General features: G+C 44.8%; 1 protein-coding gene across 5 annotated transcripts in view; it reads left to right on the top strand.

Moving 5' to 3' along the window:
* Positions 1 to 27,020, top strand: part of Nf2 (NF2, moesin-ezrin-radixin like (MERLIN) tumor suppressor) — an 86,537-nt gene that overhangs the window by 52,210 nt on the left and 7,307 nt on the right. For 3 of the 5 annotated variants that reach the window (XM_052199734.1, XM_052199732.1, XM_052199730.1), the window contains 8 exons: positions 4,574 to 4,648; positions 5,821 to 5,934; positions 9,707 to 9,829; positions 11,065 to 11,282; positions 13,436 to 13,541; positions 15,747 to 15,874; positions 18,399 to 18,564; positions 20,049 to 20,093. In XM_052199734.1, the coding sequence (XP_052055694.1) occupies positions 4,574 to 4,648; positions 5,821 to 5,934; positions 9,707 to 9,829; positions 11,065 to 11,282; positions 13,436 to 13,541; positions 15,747 to 15,874; positions 18,399 to 18,564; positions 20,049 to 20,084 (966 nt within the window). In that variant the 3' untranslated portion in view covers positions 20,085 to 20,093. Of the gene's footprint in view, positions 1 to 4,573; positions 4,649 to 5,820; positions 5,935 to 9,706; positions 9,830 to 11,064; positions 11,283 to 13,435; positions 13,542 to 15,746; positions 15,875 to 18,398; positions 18,565 to 20,048; positions 20,094 to 20,631; positions 21,022 to 27,020 lie in introns of those variants that run through there. The other 2 variants (XM_052199731.1, XM_052199729.1) reach the window with 2 other exon arrangements.

Here is a 27,020-nt window from a genome sequence, read left to right as displayed (position 1 = left end):
ACTCTGCTTCCTGAATGCTGAGATTAAAGACATGCACCACCATGCCAGACTGATAGCTATGTGTTTGTAGGGGATGTATTAGTCCAGATCTCTAAAGAAACAACTGATGGGAAGAATATGTATATTAAGAGTATTAATTAGATTGGTTTACAGCATGAAATCCAAGTACTCCCAACAATAGCTGTCTCACACTGGAGAGTGGTGTGGAGAATCCAGTAGTGTCCAATCCACAAGGCTGGATGGCTCTTCAGTCTCAGTCCTGTTTAAGGCCTAGAAGATTCCTGAAGAGCAGCTACTGTTTAGTGTGTGTTGTAATCACAGTGAAGTTGGTTCTAATATTGGTGAATGCATGCTATAGCAACAGGATAGACAAACTTGCTACCAAGAGTAAAAACATGCCAGCAAAAGCAAACTTTCTTTTCTGTATCCTTTTCTGTGGTCTACTAGAAAATATGGCCCAGATTAGGCTTCATAGTCTGATTAAGCCCTTGGGGCCGGAGAGATGGCTCACTTGTTAAGAGGACTCACCACTGCTCTTCCAGAGGTCCTGAGTTCAATTCCCAGCAACCATATGGTGGCTCACAACCATCTGTGATGGGATCTGATGCCCTCTTCTGGTATGTCTGAAGACAGCTGCAGTGTGATCACATACATAAAATAAATAAATCTTAAGAAAAAAAAAAAGAAAAGAAAACCCCTCACAGGGTACAAGGAAGCTTGGGTTTTAATTGATTTCGATACAATCAATTGACAACAAAGATTAGCTATTAGTGGATATTTCTCTCAGTAGTGACATGAATGGAGATAGTGGGCTGCCATATTTCCAAGGGTTAGAGAATAAAGTTTGAGGAACTTAAATAACATTAATTGGATTAAAATATTTCATGTAGCTCAAAATGGCCGCCTCAAACTGGCAGCAGTACTCCCACCTCGGCCTCCTAAATTCTGGGATTACACTGTGCCCAGAGTGGATTCACATATTTCCATATAAGATGATGACTTTCTCCAAATGCATGTTTTATGTATTAATTCTGTTTATCTTTACTAGATGGTACTGGGTATCAAACCCAGAACCATGTATATGCAAGGCAATTACATTCCACTGAGCATCTCCCTGTCCTCCTACTCATTAATTTAAAAGAGTTTATTATTATCATTGTTGTTTTGTTTTGTTGTTTTTAGAGACAGGTGTTTCTTTGAGTAACTCCTGGTTGTCCAGGAGTTCCCTCAGTAACCAGGCTGGCCTTGAACTCACAGAGACCCACCTGCCTTCTGGGATTAAAGACATATGCCAACTTAAAGGAATTACTGGACTTTGTGCCAGGCTTCATAGAGCAAACAGAGATGCTGAGGAAATCTGTTCAGAATGACTTTACTGCTCTAATACAAGTGCAGTGTGGTCTGGTGAGGTGGCTCAGTGAGTAAAGGTACTTGCTTTCAGGCCTAATGACCTGAGTTCAGTCCCTAGGACCCTCATGTTGGAAACGTAGAGAAGAAACCCTACCGGTTCTACTCTGACCTTCACACACATGTAGGCCGGACTTGCACCTCTCCTCCCGTAAATCCATGAGCACAGTGGAAGGGGCTGATGGTTGCCCAGGGCCTCTAATTATATATGTGTTAGCCCTGGCTGTCTGATCAAGTCCTCAGAATTTACTGTAAAGGCAGGGATATATTCAGTATTCATGTCACTAGAAAATAGATGTATTGAGATCTTCTGTCTGATGAGTGAAGTGACAAGGACTGGGTGCCTGATTGATGCCATAGTTCTGCTTATCAGTGTGGTCCAGAGGCTGGACCCTAAGAACACAAGACACCAAGCAGAAGGAAGCTACCCTGGACAGAGAATAACAGTAGTAGTTTATGTTGCCTGCAGGTCTTGGAGCATATTTCCTGGTTGTTGTTGGTTTTTTTGGTTTGTTTTGTTTTCTATTGTTTTTGCTTGCTTGCTTGCTTGCTTGCTTGCTTGCTTGGTTTGGTTTTTTGTTTTTCTTTTTTAGCAACTGAAGGAAAATATTAGTTTTCAATCTGTTGTTTAAATTGCTCAAGTATACTTGCTGAGGCAAAGTGAACTTTCCTTTATCCCTCCTCCTCCTCTTCTTTTTCCTCCTCTTCCTTCCCCTCCTCTTCTTCCTCCTCTTTCTCCTTCTCTTCCTCTTTTTCCTCCTCCTCCTTCTTCTCCCTCTGTCTCTGTCCCTCTTGTCTCAGTTTTTAAATGCTGGGGTTACAGGTGTATATCATCACACCAAACTTAAAATGAGCTTGCTTGTTTTACATTTATGTATATACTTACTGGAGGAAGGGCATGTCCAGAGTGGGTGTGTAGGAGACAGGGTACAACTTGTAGGAGTCTTTTCTTGCCTTATACTATGTTAGGCCCAGGGATCAAACTTAGTTTTAAAAGATTGGTGACAATCACCTTAACCTGCTGGGCCATTTGCCAGGCCAATTGCATTTTTTAATCCTAGGCATTCTGGCTGTTGGTTTTTATAGCTGGTTATCTGGGAAGTGAGCATTAGGTAGTTCTCCTTTTCGAGTTCTTAAATTGGAAACTCCACATGACTTAATATAGTGGGTGTATCATAGTGTAACTAGTGCTTCATCTTCCCATTTCACAAAAGCTGTTCATACACATCACACATTTGCACACTAAAGGTTCAAATACGTGTTTTTCAGAGAGCTCAAGGATTAAAGTTTTCCAGTATGGCCTGACACAACAAATTCTAATGTGCCTTCTCTAGGGGTAAGGTATCACCACGTTCCATCATATTAATACCTTATATGGCAAGCAGACCCCAAGCTACCTTAGCATGTCATAGTAGGAAGTAGTTTCAGGAGTTCTCTATGACAGTCGTCCTGCTAAAACACAAGTGTTAGTTTATTTTAAGTTGATTGATTCTTCCTGTGTGGCTTGGTGTGAAACAGAGCCTGTGGTTTCCATATTACTTGTGGTTTCTTACTGACAGCTCTAGGGTTCAGTAGCAAGGCTAGAAATAAGCTTATGAAATTCATAAATAATATTCCACACCAGAGGAATAGCAATGACTAAATTAACTTGACCCAAAACCAAACTAAGGACTTTTTTTTTTCTTTTTTGGTTCTATGTGTGCTCATTTCTCATTGATCAATATAAACATTTAAAGAAATACCCAAGAATCTGCCTTCCTCTATAAGTTTATTTGCTAAGCAACTCATTCTTTCTGTTTTGTTTTTTGATTTATAGTTTGTGGTTCTTAGGATGGAAACCACACGCTGGCAAGCACTGCTCCTCTTTCCCCCCTGCTTTGCTGGGGGCGGCCATACAATTCTTTCTTGGGAATGTATATGTATTTTTACACTGTTTGCTAGCATATGCTAATTGTACAAAGTAATGGGTGTCATTATGACATTTTCATATGTGCATATAAAATGCTTTGATCTAGATATGCTTGTCTCATTTTGTTTTTGAAGTGGGTCTTGCTGTTTTTCCTGGCTGGCCTAGAAATTTATATAGAACAGGCTGGCTTTGAACTTGTGATCTTGCTCTACCTCTTGCCAGTATGACAGGTATATATTACCATGTCCAGCTTAAAGACACCTTTTGAGGGGCATCCCTGGAGTCTAGGATCATTCTGGTCTCCTCAGTGGTTAGGGTAGTAGTTGCCTTGTTTGTGCTTAGGTTTCTTTTGCTATATGTCACTTACTCTTCATTTTGATTTCAGGAACTATATATTTCTCTTTCACAGCAATCCCCTTTTCTTCACACTGTTCTCTTAACATCTTTGACCACTGAGCATGTTCAGAAATCTTAGGAACTTGATATCACATCAATTTTAAGTATTCTTCACCACCCACCAGCCTTCCTGTCTGAGCTTGCTGTGCCATTGCAATTACTAAAGAGCTAATAAGGTTAACATCCATGCTCCTTCCCTCTCACCTCCTCCTCTTACTTTTCAGTGCTAGAGACTGAATTTATTCTTACTACTTGCTCTGTCTGGAATGCCCCTTCTATCATTAGCTATTCTGCCATATACTTCTAAGACCTCCCATTTGTGCTAGGTGTGCTCCAGACCTCTAGGATATTTGTGACATGCCCCACCAATGAGACACTAATATATGGTGTTATCTTTTGAGAGTCTGACTGTTGTTGGACTACATCCTACTAGACTGTGAGTTTTATGAAGGCAAGGTGGCCTCCAGAGCAGGCCCATCCTGGGTTCTAACTTCAGGTCTTCATGCTCCTTTCTTCACAGCTGCCTAAGCTAGTTAGGGTCATAAACTTCTGTAGCCCCAAACTTGGTACCTGTATGCCTCTAACTCACCCAGGCGTCATTCCAGGCACCAGGAAGCCAAGGCTAGAGACTGCATGGTTGCTACTTTTGTGCATTTTCAGGTATCACAAGAAACTGCCTTTTTTGGGGGGGGGGGGGTCCGAGACAGGGTTTCTCAGTGTAGTCCTGGCTATCCTGGAACTCACTCTGTAGACCAGGCTGGCCTTGAATTCAGAAATCTGCCTGCCTCTGCCTCCCAGAGTGCTGGGATTAAAGGCATGTGCCACCACTGCCCTGCAAGAAACTGTACTCTTTTCTTTCAGTTTACTATTAAACCACTGGATAAGAAAATTGATGTCTTCAAATTTAACTCCTCAAAGCTTCGTGTTAATAAGCTGGTAAGTTGAAATCCTGGTTTTCATGACAGAACTAACTTTTCTGAGAAATTGAATGGTCTGTGTGTGTGTGTGTGTAAAATATTTTTTATGTCTTTCTGCCAGGGATCTATCTAACTTGCCCTAGTTTCTCTTGCTAAGAGGTGTAAAGTGATATTTGACTTGATATTTCTCTTTAGTTTAACCTACAGTTAACTCTTCCTTTTTTGGGGGGGCTGGGAGGCTGGGAGTTAAGGATAACATCTAGGGCTGTATGCATGCCAGGAAACATTCTTCCACTGAGGCATAGCTTAGCCCTCTACTCGCCATATTGATTTGCATTTTATTTGTTTTTGTTGTTGGTTTGTTTTTTGTTTTGTTTTGGTTTTGGTTTTGGTTTTTCGAGACAGGGTTTCTCTGTGTAGCCCTGGCTGTCCTGGAACTCACTCTGTAGACCAGGCGGGCCTCGAACTCAGACATCCACCTGTCTCTGCCTCCCAGAGTGCTGGGATTAAAGGTGTGTGCCACCACTGACTGGCTTGATTTGCATTTTATAATTTCTAATTAAGTCACATTGTTGACCAAATTTAATTTCCTCTTCCTTTAAATTCTTGTTTTATGTCTCTTGGGTTGGTTGATCGTTTTCTTTATGAATTATTATTGTCCTCCCTTGTAAGCTTCATTTTCCTTCTTTATGTCTTGACAAATAATTTTTACCTTTCATGTCAACACATTAAAAGCCTCTATCATTTGTTCCTCTGTATTTTTGTACTTGACATTTTTCCTTTTTCTGATTTAAAAAAAATACTCTGAATTTTCAAATAAAAGTTACCTTTGAAACTGGAATCAGCTTTTGGCATGAGGGAGAAAGCCAGCTTATTTCTTTCCACGTGACCCCACCCAACTTCTTGGTTGGTCTTGATCTGCCTTGACTTAGGAGACTGACACATGTGGGTTACTAATGGTGGCTTCTCCTCACTTGTGGTTTTTATCTCCTGGATTATCTGAAGCACTTGCTGTACATATTTCCAGAGCTGAGAACATTAGAAGATGTCTGCAAGGCTTTTTTGTCTTTTATCCATTTATTTGTCTTCCTTCCCCAGGTTTACAGAACCCAGGATGCTGTGGCATTGTGGGCTGGTAGACAGCAAGGTGAGTTTACGTGCTTAATATGTTTTCTATTTCCTTGGCTACAGATTCTTCAGCTATGTATTGGGAACCATGACCTATTTATGAGGAGACGGAAAGCTGACTCTTTAGAAGTTCAGCAGATGAAAGCCCAGGCCAGGGAAGAGAAGGCTAGAAAGCAGGTGAGTAAGGTCTTGTTTGTTTCATTTGGATTATGTGTATATGTATTTGTGTACTTGATTTTAGAGGCCACAGGTCAACCTTGGGCATCATTTCCCAAGATCCATCAACTTGTCTTTTGAAGCAGGGTGTCTCTTGGACCAGGAACTCAGTGACAAATCTAAGCCAACAAGCCTTAGGCCTCTGTCTCTACCTCCCTGTATGCTGCCATGCCTGACCTTTCTCTTAGGGATCAAACGTAGACACCATGTTTGCCTAGCAAGATCTTTATTAACTGAGATTTCTTGCAGTCTCTAGTTTGTTTATTTGGGACACATGCTTACTATGTAGTTCTGGTGGCCTGGTGCATTCTGTGGAGTTGAGTCAGTTTTTTTGCCTCAGCCTCTTGTAATACAGGGTTCACTGACATGGATCACCATGCCCAACTAAGACATGATTTTAGGGCAAACAAGGTGGCAAGTGTGACATTGTTTGTTTTATACCTGAGACTCATTGAAAGATGGAATGAGAACTGACGCCACAGAGTTGTCCCCTGACATCCACCCCGTGCCATAGGACATGTGCCACACACTTTATACACTTACTTATACACATAACAATAATGAGTAATAGGAATTAAAACCTTGTTTTAATTGACACTGCTTTTGGTTTGTCTTGGCCTACAAGGTAAGGGATGGCTGTTATCAGCTAGACTATCATGGTTGTAGATATACCTGCTCTTACTTCATGTTGGATTTTTATTAGCTAATGCCTGTATATTGGAATATCAGCTATAGAAATAAGCGCGTGGGCTGGTGAGATGGCTTAGTGGGTAAAGGTTTGCTACTAAACCTGACAACATGAGTTTGATACCCAGAGTAGAAGGAGAAAACTGACTTCTGCAGTTGTCCTCTGACTGCCACATGCATACTCACATACACAAATACATAAACATAATAAAAAATGTTAAGAGAAATTTATACTAAGTTCTAATTTTAATGTATCTGAAAAAAGAAAACCAAAATCTTTTTAGAAAACCAATTTCTATACTTCAAGTGTGATCATCAGACTTGGGACAAGGCATGGTTTTGTTTCTCTGTCTATCTAGCTGTCTTTATTGTCTGTCTCCTCTGCCAGGTCAGTGCCCTTTCTAATTAGATGGTGATAGAATACAGGACAGCATTTCAGTGTGTGCTGTGGAACGCTAATTAAGCTCCCAGCTGCAGTTCCCCACTGCAGGTCAACCTGGGTACCAATGGCTGGCCCTCTGTGGGGTGCTGTGGCACCTCTCAGCAGACTGGACTAACGTCTCTACCCACGGGCTGATTGGGCCTTGCTGCTGAGACTCTCAGTTGTGGTTCAGGATGAGCTGTTTGATAGAGCAGTTACAGCTGTATTTGGTCCCCTCTGGACTTGAACGCTCAGAGGTGTGATGATTAGTCTGTGTGGTAGTCTCTGATTGGGAACCACAGAGAGACTGGCTCCCAGACCCAGGCTTTAGAGAGAGAGAAATGCCCATTGTGACCGAGTGAGCCGGGAGCTTGCCCTCTGTCTGCGGTCTGGGAGAGTAGGCCATCCGTTTGCTCCTTAGGCTGCTTTAAGGGTGATGGCGTAGGTTCTGTTGAACGAAAATGTGCTACTGAGCTAGCATGGAGTATAGTGACAACTTTAAGAAGCATACTCTTGGGGGCTGGAGAGATGGCACAGGGGTTAAAAGCACTGACTGTTCTTCCAGAGGGCCTGAGTTCAATTCTCAGCAACCATATGGTAATGGGATCTGATGCCCTTTTCTAGTATGTCTGAAGAGAACAGCAGTGTACTCATATACATAAAATAAATAATAATTCTTTAAAAAAAAAACTTACTCTTTGACTTGACTCTTAAGTAGAAGTTTAGAGCCAGGCAGTGGTGGGCCACACCTTTAATCCCAGCACATGGGAGGCAGAGGCAGGCCGATTTCTGAGAGAAAAACCCTGTCTTGAAACAAAAACAAAAGCAACAAAAAAGAAAGAAAAGAAAGTTTAGAAGTTAGACCCTATACAGAGTGAGTTCCAGGACAGCAAGGGCTACACAGAGAAACCCTGTTTCGAAAAAAAACCAAATCCAAAAAACCAAACAGAAGTTAGACTCTAAAGGTGTCAAGGCCCCTGAGCCCTAGAAGAGCATAGTGCAGAATGCCACCCAAGGGACCATGGTGACCTTGAAGCTAAATCTTTTATTTAGTACGTGACTCAGTTTCCTTATCTGTCAAGTGGAGCTAGTGATGCCTCTTTCCAGAGTACAGATTGCACCCAGAAATCCTTGTAAGTCATAACCTGCTTTAAAACCAGGAAGTCCTTTATTATTAGTGTGAAGGTTTCATGAAAAGTACAAGGCTGGGAACTGGGGACAGCCTGGTCCTTTTTTATTTTCCAAAAGGAGAATGGAAATGGAAATTGTATTTTAGTGAAAACTGAAAAACAGGTTGCTGCCCGTTCACTGCAGTCAAGAGGAAAACCAAAAAATTTTATTGCTTGTCTATTTTGCATGATTCTTTCAATTAAAATGTGCTGAGGGGCTTCATATTTAGAACCAGCAGCCTTGTAGAACTAGAGTTTGGGTGAGATCGAAACACAAAGGAGTAATTAAACTTGATTCCGTTATCTAAGGCAGAAAATAGCACATTGGTCACTTCTGGCTTCTGCTTCCTGAACTCAGTGTCCTGGAGTCACAGGGGACTATGTTGTCCTTAGTCTCTTATTATCTTGGCAAGTGGCCCAATTAATACTGTGATCCAGAAGGCTAGGGGGTGGCAGTAGAGCTTTGTACTGTTTCCGTGAGGATGGGGTTTGTGTTTCTGCCTGTCTGAGTTGACTCCACATGGGGCTGTACAAGACTGTGCAAAGCCACTGCAGCTTCCTGCTGTGAAATCCCATGTGGGAACTATCATTCTCCATAAGCAAAGGGAGAAGAGGGGGTATTGTGGATGAAATTGTGTGAAGGGGCTATAGGGACTAGAAATGTCAAGGTGTAGTTCATCTGAACAGAGGATAGCTGGTTTTTCTGGACCCTTGTTTTGGGTAGGAAGAATCTATATGCAGAACTGCCAGGCATGGGCCAGAGCTATGTGAAAGTTCCCAAATAGCAGAGCATTGTAAGGGTAGATTATATCGTGTGCAAGAATGCTCTTTTCTCTACACATGGTGACCTGAGTTTGGATCTTGTTATTTGTATTTCTACTGGAATTTCTTTGTACATGTCTTAGTCAGGGTTTCTATTCCTGCACAAACATCATGACCAAGAAGCAAGTTGGGGAGAAAAGGGTTTATTCTACTTAGATTTCCACACTGCTATTGATCACCAAAGGAAGTCAGGACTAGAACTCAAGCAGGTCAGGAAGCAAGAGCTGATGCAGAGGCCATGGAGGGATGTTACTTACTGGCTTGCTTCCCCTGGCTTGCTCAGTCTGCTCTCTTATAGAACCCAGGACTACCAGCCCAGGGGTGGCACCACCCACAACGGGCCCTCCCACCTTGATCACTAATGAGAAAATGCCCCACAGCTGGATCTCATGGAGGCACTTCCCCAACTGAAACTCCTTTCTCTGATAACTCCAGCCTGTGTCAAGTTGACAGACAAAACCAGCCAGTATAGTACAGCTTTTAATTCTGTAGTTAGTTTAAGACAGAGGGCAGCAGACAACAAGAATGTTCTAAAGTGAAGACACAAGAAAGGTCCAAGGAGGAGAGAGAGGCTCCAGAATGTGGCCATGCTTGGGCTTCTGGAGCACTGACGCAAACCTGCTTTTACCCCTAGATGGAAAGGCAGCGGCTGGCTCGGGAGAAGCAAATGCGGGAGGAGGCCGAGCGGACAAGAGACGAGCTGGAGAGGAGGCTCCTGCAGATGAAAGAGGAAGCAACGATGGCCAATGAAGCCCTGGTGATTGCCAAGGATTAGGGCTCCTGGGGGCTACATGGGAACTTGTCATCACAGTTGACCTCCTATGGATCATGAATTTATTTCAGTTTTTAAAGCATCAATGTCTTTTCTTTTAGAAAACTTAGAATACGTTCATTTGTAGCCAAGCTCCACTTTTACAACTGAGTTACCTTTGCCCTACCAACTCTTGGGGAATAGTACCAACCATAATCTGCAAATAGTCCTCTGCTTCGAAGGATTTAGAGTCCTCCTATCTCTACCTACTAGCTGCCAATAGTACCGCTCCAACCTCAACAATGTCCTAGGACTGGGATGTGGCTCAGGGGGCAGCTCTATGTTTTTATTTATTTTTATGTATTCAATTAGGTACAGGGATAAGTAGGAAGAGACAGGTTTCAGATATCCCAGACTTGACTTTGAACTCATTATATAGCCAAGAAAACCTTGAATTTTGATCCTTCCTGCCTCATTTTACAAGTGATTGGGTAAAAGGTATACCTGCCTGCCATGCCCAGCCTACCTTGTATTTGATTCTCTAGCACTGCAAGAAAATAATCTCCAGACATTTTCACTGGAGTGGGCAGTGGACATTACACCTGTGCTTTTGAATTACTGACTTAAAGGGACAGGACAGAATTTAAATTGAATATTCCCTCACAATCATAACTTCAGCTGAAATACATTTTATACATAGGTGCTTTTTCTCTTTTTTTCCATGGTGGAGCCTGTAGGGCCCTGCTGAATAGTTATAGTGTGTAGCGTATCATTTGTTGTCAGACAGACTGGGAGTCTCTCAGTGGGAAGGCACAGGAGGTTAAGACTGCCTCTTAGGGGCTGAAGAGAGGGCTCAGAATTCAAGAGCTCTGGCTGCTCTTCTATGGGACCCAAGTTTGGTTCCCAGCTCCCACTTGGCAGCTCACTACCTTCTGTAACTCCAGCCCCAGGAGATCCAATGGACTCTTCTGGCTTCTAAAGTTACTGCATCTGCATGTACACGTGCACAAACATTTAAGCAAGCAAAATACCTATATACATAAAAATAAAAGTTGAAAAAAATTGGAAAAAAAAAGGATCATGCTTAGGTTTTACATTGGTGCTGGGGATCCAAAACAAGGTTTTGTTGACCTGTGTAGGGAGGCCATATGTGGAGACAAGCATGAATACTGTCTGAGACTACTCTCCTCACATGGAGATAGGTGCTGAGCCTACACTAGATGAAGCACTTTCCTTCCCAGATGCGGTCTGAGGAAACAGCTGACCTGTTGGCTGAAAAGGCTCAGATCACAGAGGAGGAGGCCAAGCTTCTGGCACAAAAGGCTGCAGAGGCTGAGCAAGAGATGCAGCGAATCAAGGCCACAGCTATTCGGACAGAGGAAGAGAAGCGTCTGATGGAGCAGAAGGTGCTGGAAGCTGAAGTGCTGGCATTGAAGATGGCTGAGGAGTCAGAGAGAAGGTGAATGGCTGCTTGCCCTGCGCACTGGGACCTGGCAAAGGGGTGTTTGCCTGGTTTCAACCCTACCAGAGCTGGTTGTGGCATCTTCAAACTTCTTTTGTGGGAACAGGACTATAAGACATCTTCCTTGACAGGCTGGTGGGATTGGAGCTATTGGGGGTGGGCATAGAATATATAGTTTTCTTTCTCTTTCTCAGGGGATCTCTCATGCCTCCACAGCATACCCCTGTCCTTTTAATAGTGAAGCTTGCCTGAAAAAATATTTAAGCCTATTCATAGACTGCTTTTAGCCAGAGAAGAAAAGAGGCTCTTTTGCATTTAAAAAATATACATGATGGTGAGGTGGGGCCTGGAGAGAGAGATAGCTCAGAGGTCAAGAGCCCTGGCTACTCTTCAAAGATCATTAGTTGGAATCCCAGCTGCTACCTGGTGACTTGCAACCATTTGTAATTCTAGTTCCAAGGGATGTAACCTCCTCTCTGGCCTCCATGGGTACCAGGAATGCACATGGTACACAAACATACATGCAGGCAGAACACTTATATACATAATAAAATCATTTTTTAAGGGGGAAGTGAGGGCCTAATCAGCAAAGTACCTGTTGCACAAGTATGAAAACCTGGTTTTGTATCCCCAGCATGCGTGTAAACCTAAGCATGGTGGCATGTGTCTGTGTATGTAGCCTCAACACAAGTTTTGGGAGTGAAAGCAAAGCCTGTGGAGGTCACTAGCCCGCACGTCTGGTGGAATTAGTGAGCACACATTTAGTGACAGACCGCCACTAAGGTGGAGGCCAGTAGAGGATTATACCCACATTGACCTCTGCACTGGCCCACACCCACTTGAGTGTGTATTACTCTCTCTCTCTCTCTCTCTCTCTCTCTCTCTCTCTTTCTCTCTCTCTCCCTCTCCCTCCCCCCCCCCCTTTCCCTCTTGATTGGGTCAATGGCAACTATTTACTTCAAAGGGAAACTAAGTACCCATTTCCCTGCAGCTTTTCAAGTAGTTAGGGGAGCAGGGCAGCTGTTTTTTGACCAGGTTGCCCTAGCTTGTAGCTAGGTTGAAAGATAGAACTGTTTTCTGTACTCTTTAGACTCTTCTAGGCTCTGAATTGTTCTAGTCCTCCTGCAGCCTTCCAGTAAACACTGGCACATTCTCCAAGCATCTGGCTCTGTTGACTTAGAGCACTTGAATTTGGCTCTTAACCACTAAGGTACATTCACTACAGTTTTTCTCATCACTTTGTGCATGTCATTCTGAGAATATGGTTCCCCGATGCCTGCCCACTCCAGGCCCCTTTCTGTGTGGACCACATTCCTAGGGCTAGACCCCTGGGCAAGCTTTCCATGCTACTCCTATCCCATAGAGCAGGGTTCTGCACCAAGACACAGATGCCTTCAGAAATGGCACTTCTTCCTGCCCAAGGAAAGGGTACTTGGCCTACAAATGTTTTACTAGGGGCATGAAGAAGCAATTTGTTCACGTTCTGCCCTTTGTGGCCTTGTGATGCCCTCAGTGTAGGGCTCGGGAGGCTCTTCTTTTCCCAGCCCACTCTGCCCAGACACAAGCAGAGTACCTCTTGGTCCTGCCCACTCTTCCTCCTCTCCACCTGTCTTGACATTGTTATTGTTTGTTTTGAGACAGGGTGTTACTATGTAGCACTGGCTGGCCTAGAACTCTATGTAGACCAGACTGGCCTCAAAGAGATCTGTCTGCCTCTTCCTTCTAGTGCTGGGATCAAAGGCATTGGATACCACACTTGTTACTTTTGTTATTTTGAGATTGCATTTGCATGTGGTGCCCAGGCTGACCTCTGACTCCTTGGTTTAAGTGAGTCCCCTGCTTCAGCTTCTGGGGTAGCTAGCACCACAGGCACAAACTATTGCACGTTGCTGACATGCAGAACTGCCACTTTAGTTGTTTCCCACCAATGATCCCATATTCCAATCTAGCTTTACCACTGAGATAAACGCTTCTCAGGAATACTGTTCGTTCTTTAGAAGTTCTGGCCTTCTAATGCCCTGTCACAGTATCCTTGCTTGCCTTTTGCAGTGCCATGTACAGGGTTAATCCAAGTCCCTGCTTTGGAGGTAAGTGTCTATTCATCCTCCCGTCCCCCTCTGTGGGGCTGACATCTTTTTCTTTCTTTGCAGGGCCAAGGAGGCTGATCAGTTAAAGCAAGACTTGCAAGAAGCCCGAGAAGCAGAGCGAAGGGCCAAGCAGAAACTCTTAGAAATCGCCACCAAGCCCGCATATCCAGTGAGCCTGGGCTCAGCCTGGCAGCCGTTGGCTGCTTTGGTCTGGCAACTTTCCTAAGCCTCCAAGCCCTTTAGTTTACCTCACAGTGCTTCCTGGTGACAAAGCAAGTTCAGGGCCCAGATAGGACCCTCCTGGTCTGCCATTTACACATATGCTACACACATACTGAGTAGTCGTGCATATGACAAACACACTGTACATTTGTACACGTGGTACGTTCACATATGGCACAGGTGTATTCAGTACACAGACATAAGAGCCCAGGGCTGGGGTTGGGGGCATGGGCTGTTTGCTCTTGCCATGTGTCCTTGTTATTTATTCCTGGGCAACAGATAACCCCAAATACCATTATTTGTCTCTCGGGCATGGTGTGTTAATCAGGCTCATGTCTTCTCTCAAAATTTCTCAGATGGTCACAGTCAGGTGTCAGCTGGGACAGTGGCAGTCTGAGCACTCACCTGGGCTATGGGCCTGAAATACATGTGTCTGTTTTATAAATTGCTCTTCATTTTGTACTTTCCTTTAGCAATATGTCCCAGAGGAGAACACACCAGTTCCTTAATCATATCATGACATATGTGTGGATTGTAATTCAGCTAGCCAATCCCTATAGATGAGTATTTAGTGTGTTTTCAGTAGCAGTTTTGAACACAACTGCACCGAACATACCTGAACACAAATTTTTGTACACACATGTGACAGTTTTCATAGAATCAGTTCTCATAGAACTATGAGGTCATATACTCAGTTGTGACACCTGCCAAAGAGGGTATGCCAGTTTCTGCTCTCATTAAAAGGGTAACAGCGTTCTTTTGGGGGGGGAAGGGGATTTTTCTGAAGTATAAGGTAAAGACCTGCTAGATTATAACTGTCCAGCTTGATGAAGTGTCACAGACCAGACTCTCATTTACCCAGAATTCAGCCCTGAAAACTGAATGTAGGACCTAAATATCCCCCTCAGGGGTACCCTTGACACGCTGCATATATCCGACCTTAGACCTCACTGCCATAAATAAAAGCTGAGAGGTGCTGTTCCTTCCCAAACACTGTCCCAGACTCAGTAAAAGATCTAAGGATGAGAAAGACAGTGTGCCCACGAGAGGCTCATAGACACAGAAAGACCTAACCATGAGGGCTCCCTGCAGTGCAGGACCGAGGAGAGAGCTGTGGCAGCAATGTGCCCACCATGCTAAAGAACCACAGAGGGCATGAGCAGCTATTTTGCCAAGGGTGGTGGGTAGGGGGCCTCAAAGGGCTTTGGTGAGAGACTGGAAGAATTGAGAACTTTGAAAGGGGGATGGAGATCTTTCTGGGTGTTGTGACCTACACCTGCAGTCCTAGCATTCAGAAAGCTGCAACAGAAGGCTCAGCAGTCTGAGACCAGCTCAGGCCAAGTGGCACATCCCATGTGGAACAACCACAGAAAATGACAGGGAAGGAGGAAGAGAGAGGAGAGCGGCAGGGAGGGAAAGGACACTCTAAGTACGTGGGATAATAAGCAGTACTGTTTATGATTTAACAGAACAAATAAGGAGGGACACTAGAGAGGTAGTAGAGCCTGTAGGTGAGGTGACCTTTTGTTCTGGGGTGAGAGGATCCTGAAAACAAGTCAGCTGATTTCACTTTCCAAGCACTCTCCTGGCTCTGTCTTCTGAATCTAAGCCCCTACCATACTAGCAAAGCCTTTCTGGTCCAAAGCCAGGCTCTTCCCAGCCGCCCCACAGGGCACCTCAGATGCCCAGTGCTTTTGTGGGACCCTCTCTGCCCTGCCTGCCAGCATGCCTCTTGCCTGGCACCTTTCCCCTTTGGTTCATTCGCTGATTCACCAGGGAAGCAGGACCCTAGCAGATCCCTCTAACCTCCTAAACCTCTGCTCCTTCTCTGGCTCATGTTCATCTTATTTAACTATGAGGATTTGCAAAGACATCTGTTTCCTGAACAAGACTTTGATCTGCTTAGAGCCAGGAAGCCTGTCCTCTCTGTGTCTCCAACTCCTAGCTCAGTGCCTAAATGAGTTTCCTAAGTGAAAAGCTGAGTGAAAGTTTGTGTTTGATTCAAGGAACCGTAGAAATGATGAGATTTGAGGAGAGAGGGGTGACTTGTCTGATTGTGGTTGCTCTGGGACCACTTACCTAGCAGTATTGACTGTAGAAGGCTCTGTCATGTGTAATTTAAGCATCTTAACAGGAGTTTTCTCACTGACAGCCCATGAACCCAATCCCAGCACCACTGCCTCCTGACATACCAAGCTTCGGCATTATTGGTGACAGCTTGTCATTCGACTTCAAGGATACAGACATGAAGCGACTTTCCATGGAGATAGAGAAAGAAAAGTATGTTCCCTCTGTGGCCTGCTGGGGCAGTCATGAGCGTGAGTGAGTGGATCTGACCTACAGCAGCCAGTCATGACCCCTGCAGAGGTTTGCCTTGTTGTCATCAACTGAGAACAAAGTTCCTAATTAAAAATTAAAGACAACAGATCAAAATAACAGTCAGGGTCCCAGGATAAAACTAATACTTGATTAAGTGCTGGGCGGTGGTGGCGCACGCCTGTAATCCCAACACTCTGGGAGGCAGAGGCAGGTGGATTTCTGAGTTCGAGGCCACCCTGGTCTACAGAGTGAGTTCCAAGACAGCCAGGGCTATACAGAGAAACCCTGTCTCGAAAAAAACCAAATCCAAAAAAAAAAAAAAAATCCTAATACTTGATTAAAATAGTAGCCTAGAACTTATAATGTTTCAAACCTTGACTGAAAAATAGGACTAGCTTTTATTGAGTCCCGAGTTAGACTGTTGTTCACATAGTACTAAACTACAGTTTTCTTCTGGTCATGTTCTTTCTTCAGCAGTGGTTCTAGAACAAAGGTAAAAGAAAAAACAAATTCCTAGGCTGAGCAAAGCTAGGGTCCAGGGGAGCCCAGTTACCCTACACAGGTGACCCTGAGTGCAGCCACTTCCACCACATGCCCGGTCCTCACGGAGGGTCAGTAGAAGTGGAGCAGAGATGGGGGGAGGAGCCACTGTACACAGAATCTTAAGGAAGATCACTTTCATTTCTTGTTTGTTTGTTTTTTGAGACAGGGTTTCTCTGTGTAGCTGTGGAACTCACTCTGTAGAGGCTGGCCTCGCACTCAGAAATCTGCCTCCCGAGTGCTGGGATTAAAAGCAGGTGCCACCACTGCCCAACACACTCTCATTTCTTGAGCCAGGAGTAAATTGGTTATAGTGCTACAGCTGGCAGAGGTGACAATGATGCCATGGATTGATACCTGTGTGTCATAGCTTTTTAGTGTTTGTCTCATTCACAGTAATTAACAAACATCCCACTGGCATCAAAAGCAGGTTTTGGGGACTGGGAATATAGCTTAGTTCATAGAGTGCTTGTCTAACATACACGAGACCCTGAGTTCAATCTCTAACATAGTGTAAGTCAGGCATGGTGGCATCCACCAGTAAGTAATCTTAGTACTCAGGAAGTAGAGGTAGGATCAGAATTTCAAGATTATCTTTAGCTATATAGCAGATTCAAGTCTGGCCAGGACTGCAGTGAGGCTCAGACTCCAAAAAACATTTTAGTGTTCCAGTTATACAAAAGAGAATAGACTTAGTTTGTTGAGTTCATCCAGCATCACGTAGCTGATAAGAAACAGGACACGGATTGAAACCCCTTACTCCCCATAGTACTCTCAGACTAGCTCTCTGGAGGCCAGATGAGCCATTATGAACCAGGCTAACCTCCTCTGATCCCTTCTACTGAGAGAACAGCTAAGAAGCTGATGATCCACAGCCATTGCTCAGAGAATCCGTCTGAGCTCTTTTCTCATCGTCCAGATGCACATGTTTATGTGGTTGTGATCAGCATAAGGCCACATCCTGTTCTGGGTCTTGGATTTTTATAGTTTGTATTTTCTTACTGTCTCAGTGTACTTGGCTATTATAACGAAATACCAGGGTCCAGAAAGCTTATAAACAACAGAAATTTGCTTCTTATAGTTCTGGAAACTTAGAAATTCAAGATCAAGGCATTGTCAACTCAGAGTTTGAGAGTGTTCTTCCTGGTTTATAGACGGCAACTTCTCACTGTGTGCTCATATTTGCCAGTGGGGTCTTCTTTTTTTAAGGATATAAATCCTATTATGGGCTAATGACCTAATCACTTCCCAAAAACACAGTCTCTTAAAACACTGGTGAGTTGGCTGCAGGCAGCATGTGAATAGAGGTGACACGACATTCAGCCACGGCACATGCTTTCTGTATAGGCTGGCTGAGCCCATCAACGGCTGCAGTAATTCCTTCCCAGCGTTTAGTATTAGTGTTACATAGTTTTCTGTTGATGCTCTTGTGGTTAAACACTTGACCCTCTTCAGGTGAAGGTAGAGATCTATTTCTTCCCAGTGTTGGCTGAGTGAATGTGCGCCATCTGTTTCTGAAGGTTCAGAATAATTGGGAGAGTAGATGTGGTCACCGGCAGAGTGACTCGGTTCACTGCTTTACGAAGGGTGGAAGCAGGAGAGTATGTGGGGCTCAGGAAGCTTGTGTGCTGTGACTTTTCATACAGAACCAAGAGCTGTCTGTGGCAGGGTTATTTGTAGAGCACTCTGAAAGTTTATACAGGGCTTTCTTCCTACACTTTATTTCTTCCTGACCAGAGGCCCTGCAATTATTATCCCAGTGGAACTGATGGGGAAAGAGATTCATAGCAGTTAGTGAGCAGCCCAAGTTCCCTTGGCTTTTGAGTGGCCAAGTTCAGGCCCAGACTTCAGCTCCTGGCTGCTGCTGTGGACAGCTTCTAAGTTAAGGCTCCTGTCTTGCCTGCCCGTCTGCCCAGCCGTGATGCATGGTCTCTTCCTGCCACAGGGTGGAGTACATGGAGAAGAGCAAGCACCTGCAGGAGCAGCTCAAGGAGCTCAAGACAGAGATCGAGGCCTTGAAACTCAAAGAGAGGGAGACGGCCTTGGACGTCCTGCACAGCGAGAACTCAGACAGAGGCGGCACTGGCAGCAAGCATAATACCATTAAAAAGGTACCTGGAGTCTCGGGGCCTGCTGAGCAGGACACTTATTAATGAAATGTGAGATTGGCATCTGGTTTCCTCAGGAGCCCAGTCATTAAACTGCTGCCTGTTGGCTTTTTTTTTTTTTTTAACATGGACTTAGTTAAGGAAATTTTTCAACTCCTGACAGAAAGAGAATTTAATCTGCCAATGACCATGATGGAAGTTGAGCTTATGTTGAAAGCTCTGATGAGATGAATCCTTGTTTGAGGATGGGTTTTGATCTATCACTGCGTACTAAAGTGATTCTGTCTTTAAAACCAAGGGAACTTATGCCCAAGGAGCTTCCTCACGTAACGAGGACTCCCAGTGCATGAGAGGCTGTTGAGTGGACCCCCTTGCAGTCTTTTGTGTAAGACTATATTCTAAATCTCCAACCTTTTAATATAAAAGAACCTTGATGTTTAAAAAGATGAAACTTATTTGTGAGGTTCATTGAGTCCCATTTTTCTCTCCTGATATTTAGAGTTCTCATCATTTTAGGGGTTTAGAAGCTACTAAGTACTCATTTATCAGCCCAAGAATGTATATATCTCATATTTAGGCAAAGCAGACAGATTTTCTGGGAAGTGAAAGCTCTGCTTTTAGCTGATTGCCCCTATAAAACAGGGTTTATAAAGGGATTGGTATGGCAGCACACAGTGGTAATGCTTGCATTCAGGAGGCAGAGGCAGGAGGATTGCAAGTTTACGGTCAGGCTGGGCTACAGAATAAGACCCTGATTCCTTTTCCTTGAGATTGGATGGTAGAAGTTTCACTCTTTATTCTGGTCTGTAAAGCAGTCTCCAGCTCAAGGACTGTCTGTTTTCAGTGATTAAGTTGTCACTGAACATAAGAAACCTACATCTCCCTGCCATCTCTGACGTATAGTCGGGAGCCCCACTTCTGCTGAGCACCTTACAGGGGACACCAAATCGAGAAGGAAGCCACGACCGCACTCCACACCCTCTTCCCTCCAGCTCCTGTTGTCTTCTGGGTTTCTTGTCAAAGGGGAGTTTAAAACTAGGCATGATGACCCACAGAACTCAGGAGGAGGAGGCAGGAAGACTAAAGGTCACTTTGGGCTGCAATGAAAATTCATGTCCAGCCTGTGTTATATAAGACCCTGTCTCGGAAAGGGCATTGGGGAGATGGGGGTAAAAAAGGAGGCTCTTAAGCTAAAACATGACTGGGCTAGTGAGCCAGTCAGCCCTGAGAGAGTATCTTCAGACTCCTCACCCTGCCTCCTTGACATCTGGCCTCCTGAGCAGTCTCCTGCACCACCGCTGCTGTGGTGAACTGGGCACTCAGCTTCAAACGCCTGGAGTGCTGAAAACCAAGAGGCCAGTGTCCAAGCCGCTTCACAGTACATGAGGTCACTTGTCTCGATTTCTAAGCATTTTGCAAATGGCACATGTGGCATTTTGATTTCACAGGGTATGTCTTTGTTTTTTCATTTTATTTTGCTCGTTTAGCCTCAAGCCCAAGGCAGAAGACCTATCTGCATTTGAGTCCTCAAAGTAGGTTATTCGCAGGTATTCTGTCTGTGGTGATGGTCCACGTCTGTGATACTAACCCATGCATGAGCTTGCCTGTCTGTCCTCGGGCCACGCGGAGCCCTCCTGAGGGCAGGTGAAGCCTGGGGCCTGGTCACAGCATGCTTTGAGGGTGAGAGCAGGTGTCCATCCTGGGGACCCAGACCAGCCTCCTGCGCCTAGAAGGCTGCCTCAGTCTGGCGAGCATGTCATGGGGCTGCAGGGCCAGTTGCTTTCTCTACCTTATGTCACTGGTTGGGTTGGGGAAAGTCATGGCTCCCTTTCCAGCCAAATCTAAGTCCTTTGTCTTCTTGGTGGTATACTCCCTTGATAGATAACTCTAGCATGGAAGTGGGGATCGGTTCTGATGCTTTTAAGACTGATGTCTCTTGTACAGAATCACTCCTACCCTGTAGTGGTGTGCTCTGCAAACCTGTCACAGCTGGTGGCTTCTGGGTGCGGCTCACTCATTCTCATGTTTCCCTAAACTTCCCATTCTCTGCACACCCCTTTTCTTTCCTAGGGCAGCACCAGAACACTGTTGCATCTTTAAGCCAGTTGCAGAGAGTTGGCTGTCCCATGGCTGCTCTAAAGGCCACTTTGGCTTCTGTCCCCTACCTCATGGAAGGAGCTGTGCATGGATGAGCTTGCCTGCAACAGTCCCATTGCAGACACCCAGGAGATGAGTTAGCAGCATTGTGTTGAGTCAACTAATTAAAGCATTACAGATCATTCTTTCAATATGCCTAGGCAGTGCAAGATTATCATGCCCAATATTAAAATGTTACTCCCCTTCCATTACCGCCTGATTCCCAGTCATACCCATCCACTATGCCTCTGATACTTCTGACAAAAGAAGAGACTCTGTCCTTAGCACCCTCACTGCAGTCAAGTAAAGAAACTCTGAACCCTCTGCCCAGGACATTTCTGTTTGCTCATTGTCCCACAAAGGAGGTTAGCTATGAAGTCCGAGATAGATCTTTCATCAGTAGACCAGAGCTCACAGAGGCCCCAGGAACCCACAACTATCATTTGAGCCTGACTGAGTGAATGGACTTCTATTTTTTTCAGCTTCATGCCCACTTTGCTGGTGTTACCCTGACATCATGCAGTGTGTGCTCTAAGCAGGATATTGGAAAGGGTGGGCAGGTGAATCTCTGCCCAAGTGGTAACCCTGTGGCACCAGAGCACTCAAGTGGATCTGTGGTACTTCATGCACTCTGGTTAGTTCAGGGCAAGCAGAAAATCTTGATTACTTTTACCTCATGCATCAGATGTTCTCTATATGTAATCAGGTAGTTTCATTGGAATGTAGCCTCATCTTTTTATGTTGTGTGATATAGAATGTTTGCATTCTTCAGAGTCCTAAATTTGATCATCAGTTCTCACTGAGTTGTTATAGACCAGGGAAGTTTCCTTTTTATAGTCAGATTTGTATTGTTTCTAGACCTATCATCTCATAATGGCATGTGTCCAATGACAGATTGAGTGCACATTGCTGGGATTTTAAGTTTGTATTACCCAGTGGCATCACAGCCATCTTGGTCTATGGTTTTCCTTTAATGAAAAGATCATCTTCCAACCAATCTCTCACCGCATGGCCCAACCATCAAGTAGTGAGTGACTATAACATTTGTTTGTTCATTCATTCATTCACTCATGTGAATACCTTAATGTGACAGTAGTTTTTAAAACAGGTTGCTAGACTCTTTTTAATTAAGAATTCTGATAACCAAGGGTTACTAAAAGCAAGAACTTGTCTTTCAATATGATGCAAGTTCTTCTCAGCAATTTTAGACTAAATACTGGTGGGTTTCGCTGTACAGGAAGTCTGAGGAATGTTTCATTTACCTAGGTAGTGGCAGTCCCTATGGCTAGTGGACAATGTGCATGACTGATGGTCACCTGCCTATGTAGCGGTGACTCTCAAGTCATTCCCATCACTGTCTGAACCAGGACTAGCCTAGCAGAAAAGTGTCCCTTCTAGCTTTGGAAGTGTGTGTACCTATTGGTCAAAGGAGGAGCTACATTTTGACACTAGGGATGAGAGATTGCTTAGAAAAGTTTTCTATTGCTATGAAGAGATGCCATGACCATGGCAACTCACAGGAAGCATGTAATTGGGGCTTGCTTACTTTCAGAGGTTTAGTTTAGTTCATAATCATTGTGGCAGGAAGCATGCTGGCACACAGCCTGACATGGTGCTGGAGAGGTAGCTGAGAGTTGTGCATTTCAGCAGATGGCATTGGGCCTCGCTTGAGCATTTAAAACTCTAAATGCCCACCCCCAGTGACACACTGCTTCCAACAAAGCCACACCTACTCCAACAAGGCCACATCTAATGCCAGATTCTCTGGAGTTAGAGTTACTGATGGTTTTAAGCCACCATATGCCTGCTAGGAATTGAACCCTGATTTTCTGGAAAAGCAACTAGTACTCTTAACCACTGAGCCATCTCTCCAGCCTTTGATTTTTGCTTTCTTAAGCAAATTAAGACAAAATCCTTAGCTAGGTGGTGATAGTATACACCTTTAATTCCTGCACCTGGGAGGCTTGAAGTCGTGGCTAGCCTGGTCTACAGAGCAAGTTTCAGGACATCCAGGGCTGCAAAGAAAAACTCAGTCTCAAAAAACGGATGGGTGGGGGAGGGAGCAGAGTGTAAATGAGAACTCCTAACTGTAAAAAATTAATCACGTATAAATCAAGCCTGGTAATGGCTCACACTATAAACCAACTTCTTAAGAGACTGAGGCAAGAGAATCACAAGTTCAAGGACAGCATCAGTAACAGAGCAAGATAAAGAAAGGGGGCAATGGAAGAGTGCTTGCTAGCATGCCTGAGGTCCCACATCAGATCCCAGGAGAACAGCTATCAGAAACATAACCTGCCCTATACAATGCCACAGATCCCAGGCAGGTAGATCTTTGTGAGGTTCAGAACAGCTGAAATACAGAGCAAGTGTCAGGATTGGCCAGGACTATACAGTGAGACCCTGTCTCAAATCCTCTTCCTCCTCCTCTCCCCCACCCCCAGGATTGTGTGAGGTTAAATGAGGGAAGTCACATGAGGCACTTAGTGCACAGTGAGGGTTTAAGGACAGGAGAAGCACCATCTGCTTGTGGACCAGTGATGAGGGAGGAATCATGGGGTGTACTACCACATCTAAGCCTACAACTGGTGGTGGGTATTAGGTGTGTTGAGTTACGTGACGGAGGTGAAAAATTAGCTTTTCTGGCTCCTTCACCAGTTCACTTTGGACCTGCAGTGTTATGTTTTTTTCTCCTGCTGATCTGATATCCCTGCATTTTCCACTTCTCCCAGTTGATGATCAGTACAAGTGGTGTGGCAGGGCAGTCAGCAAGCTGCCCTAGGGAACCAGGACTCACTTCATTCTCAGCGGGGGTGACACATGTTCCCGGCATCTGAGCCCTGAGTTACAGCGTGAGACCAGGAATCCAGCTGAGTGAGCACAATGGGCACGTTGGGCCTGAGGTTTGCACTTCAGAGCCATGGTGTTCTCGTGACCGTGATGGCAAGTGTGAGTTAGCTCAGCCACCGTACTCTGGAGGTGGAAACATCTTAGAGCAGATACACTTCAAGACCATCCTGCCATTCTCTCAACATTCTTTGTTTATTTTTACTTTGTCTGCACTGGTGTTTTTGTTCCATGTACGTCTGTGAGAGCATCAGTCCCCTAGAACTGGAGTTACAGACAGTTGTGAGCTGCCATGTGGCTATGTGCTGGGAATTGAACCCCAGTCCTCTGGAGGAACAGTCACCACTCTTAATTGCAGAGGCATCTCTCCAGACCTCTCTCAACATTGTTATTTCAGTCTCCTGATCTGGAATTGATCCAAAAGCCAGCCAACAATCATTATTTCCATGCCCATAACCTCCAAGGGAGCAGAGGATTCAAAGGAACTCCATGGATAAGAAATTATGGGTGGGCTGGAGAGATGGCTCAGTGGTTAAGAGCACTGACTGCTCTTCCAAAGGTCCTGAGTTCAAATCCCAGCAACCACATGGTGGCTCACAACCATCTGTAATGAGACCTGATGCCCTCTTGTAATGTGTCTGAAGACAGCTACAGTGAACTCACATACATAAAAATAAACAAATAAATAAATAAATAAATAAATAAATCTTTAAAGAAAAAAAAAAGAAAAGAAATTATGGGGATGGGGAGCTGACAAAGGTTACTTCATTTGTAACCTTTTTGTAACCAGTTTTGACTGCATTTCATACTGGAGGAGCAGGAGAGGCAGAGCTTTGACGTTTATGGGGAGCCCAGCTGCCTCTTCTGGATCAGGAAGACAGAAAAGTCTAATGTCATCTTCAATTTCTGCAGAGTCCCCTTGGAGATTCAGGGATTGTGAAATGAAATAGAACGCTTCAGGCACCTGGAGAGGTGATAAATCACAGGGAAAAACTGAATATTCATGAAAGGTATCTCCCTCAATTAAAACAAGTAACCAGGGCCTCTCTGGTTACCTCTGGTGTACATGGCCAGTCTCAGAGATTGCTGCTAAGACGTTTAATGCACAGTTCATATGTCTAGTTGTCATTGTAAACCTATGGACTGATTACTTTAGAAATCAGGCGTTATCTGGTACAACATCCTCAGTCCTGACATAAAAGCCAGCATCCTGGCTCTTCAGATCCCAGGACCATCCTTTATTGCAGTCAGGGAAGAGGGAGAGAGGACTGGGGTGGGAGCAGCAGTGAGGCACAGAACACCCACTACATTGACCCAGGACCCTTTCAGCTCCCAGGCTCTATGGAAGCACACAGAAGGCATAAGAGCTGGCCTGTTTTGTTGTTTTGTCTTTTGAGACAGGGTTTTTCTACATAACCCCACTCTGTAGACCAGGCTGGCTTCAAACTCACAGAGATCCACTTGCCTCCGCCCCCTGAGTGCTGGGGTTAAAGGCATGCATCACCATACCTAGCCTGAGAGCTGGTCTGCAAAGAGCTCTTTGGGCTGGAGTGATGGGTCAGCATTTAAGAGCACTGACTGCTGTTTCAGAGGACCCAGGTTTGGTTTTAAACACCTACATGGTGGCTCAAAACCATCTGTATCCGAAGTTCCAGAGGATCTGCTCTCCTCTTCAGACTTCCTTGGGCATCAGGCACATATATAGTACGTAGACACACATACAGGCTAAATACTGGTATATGTAAAGTAAGATTTAAAGACAGTCCTTTTCTTGGTTGCCATCCTGTGGGTTCACTCCTAAACACCATTCCTAACACATATGAGTTTCCAAGGGTCCTGTGACTGCTGAGGGCTCTGGTTTTCATGCTTGTTTTGGTAGGTCCAGATAGAAGGATCAGCCAACCATTGCCTAAGATTACAGGGTTAGGAAGCTTTCCCCTGTAAAGAGTTTGCTTTGGGAAGTGTTGAGCCTACAAGCCCTGCCTTGTGGCCTAGATGTTTTATGGCTATTTGAAAGTGCCTGTGGCCATTATTGGGCCTTATTTGATGCAGTAAAACATTCCATTTGGCCCCTTGGCTCTGAAGATATGTTGCACAGCGCTCCCAGGGCACCTGATTTGTTGCTGCAACAGTGGAAGGGAAAAGCTGGGATGCAAACTCATTCTGCAGGCTCTGGGTTCTGTTCTTATGAGCCATGCCGTGATTTCTCTTTGGAGATTGGCAATTTAAAAGAAGCATCAGTATATCTGGACCTCTTTCTTAAGGCTCTTGCCCAGAGTGCTTGGGAGATCACATTTAGCCTCTACCTGCCCAGTGAGGTGAATCAGGCCGATGAGTTCATTTGTTAGGTGGAAGAACAGTAGCAATAGACCCTTCCAGCATCCTAGGGCAGCAGAGACACAGGCAGACATTTCCAGGCACTGTGCTGCTTTAGGTCCCCAAGGATTAATACAGATCAATTCCCCATGGATTTCCTGGGCAAATTTCTCCATAAAGGAATTGGATTTGTTTATTGGGATGTATGTGGCCTCTTATTTCACTTCTGTTCAGGGATAAGCATGTGGACAGCTCTCTATGCACACATCATGAAAATAGCATTTGGGTACAAGACATTACTACCAGTACTGCAGAAAGCTTAATGTGCCCAGTTTATAGTGGTGCCCTCCCTCTGTTGGCACTTCCACCTTGGCTCCGTGGGGCTTAGGAAGGGGGATGTTTATCGCACCCCAAACAAAGATCACTGAATTTGCTGGTGCTGGCTCTAACTGTCACCTTTCTGCTCCAGAGTCTGCTTGTTCCCTGCAGATCCTCGTGCCAGAGAATCTGCATGTCCTTTCTATCTCTGCCCTCCCCCACGCCTTCATTTTCAATATGTAGTGGTGAAGAGGAAGTATAACATGATTTTAAGGCTTGCATTTCAATTCCACTGCATTTTTATGGGACGAGCTGAGTCTCAGCACTGGGAGTTATTAGGTTAGTATCTAAAATGGGTTTGGCACTATGGGTCTTATTATTTAAAGAGAATTAGACAGCCCCCTCCCACCTGCATCTTTTCCCTGGGGATAAGTGGATTGAGGCAAGGCCCCCTGAGACTAGTTTAAGGAATCCTAGTGCCCTGATTAGTTTTGTTCTTTGAGCTTAATTGTAGAGCTTCCTTTCTCCCCACTGATAACCAAAATGGCTCTGTCCTGTCTGCCTCTCCACTCCCTTTTGCATTAGGACAAGATGGTCACAATACAGCCTTGTGAATCAATTTTCTTTCTGTGCTGATGAAAGTGTAATTCATTCTTAATCAGGCAGCCTTGCTGCTGCAGGCTTCGTGCTGGAATACATTTTGTTACCCTCCTGTCACTCTGGGAAATGGTCCCCCAAAAGGACTTTTGGAGGAGAGATGGGTAGAGTTGGCAGTCTGCCAGCTCACCATGGGTGTTCCAGCAGGGGGCGAGTGTTGGAAGAGCCCTAGTCGTTTAGAATCC

Source organism: Apodemus sylvaticus, chromosome 11 (genome assembly GCF_947179515.1).
Source record: "Apodemus sylvaticus chromosome 11, mApoSyl1.1, whole genome shotgun sequence".
NCBI lineage: Eukaryota > Metazoa > Chordata > Mammalia > Rodentia > Muridae > Apodemus > Apodemus sylvaticus.
Note: the sequence above shows the minus strand (reverse complement) of the source record. Positions and strands in the feature narration are given on the sequence as shown.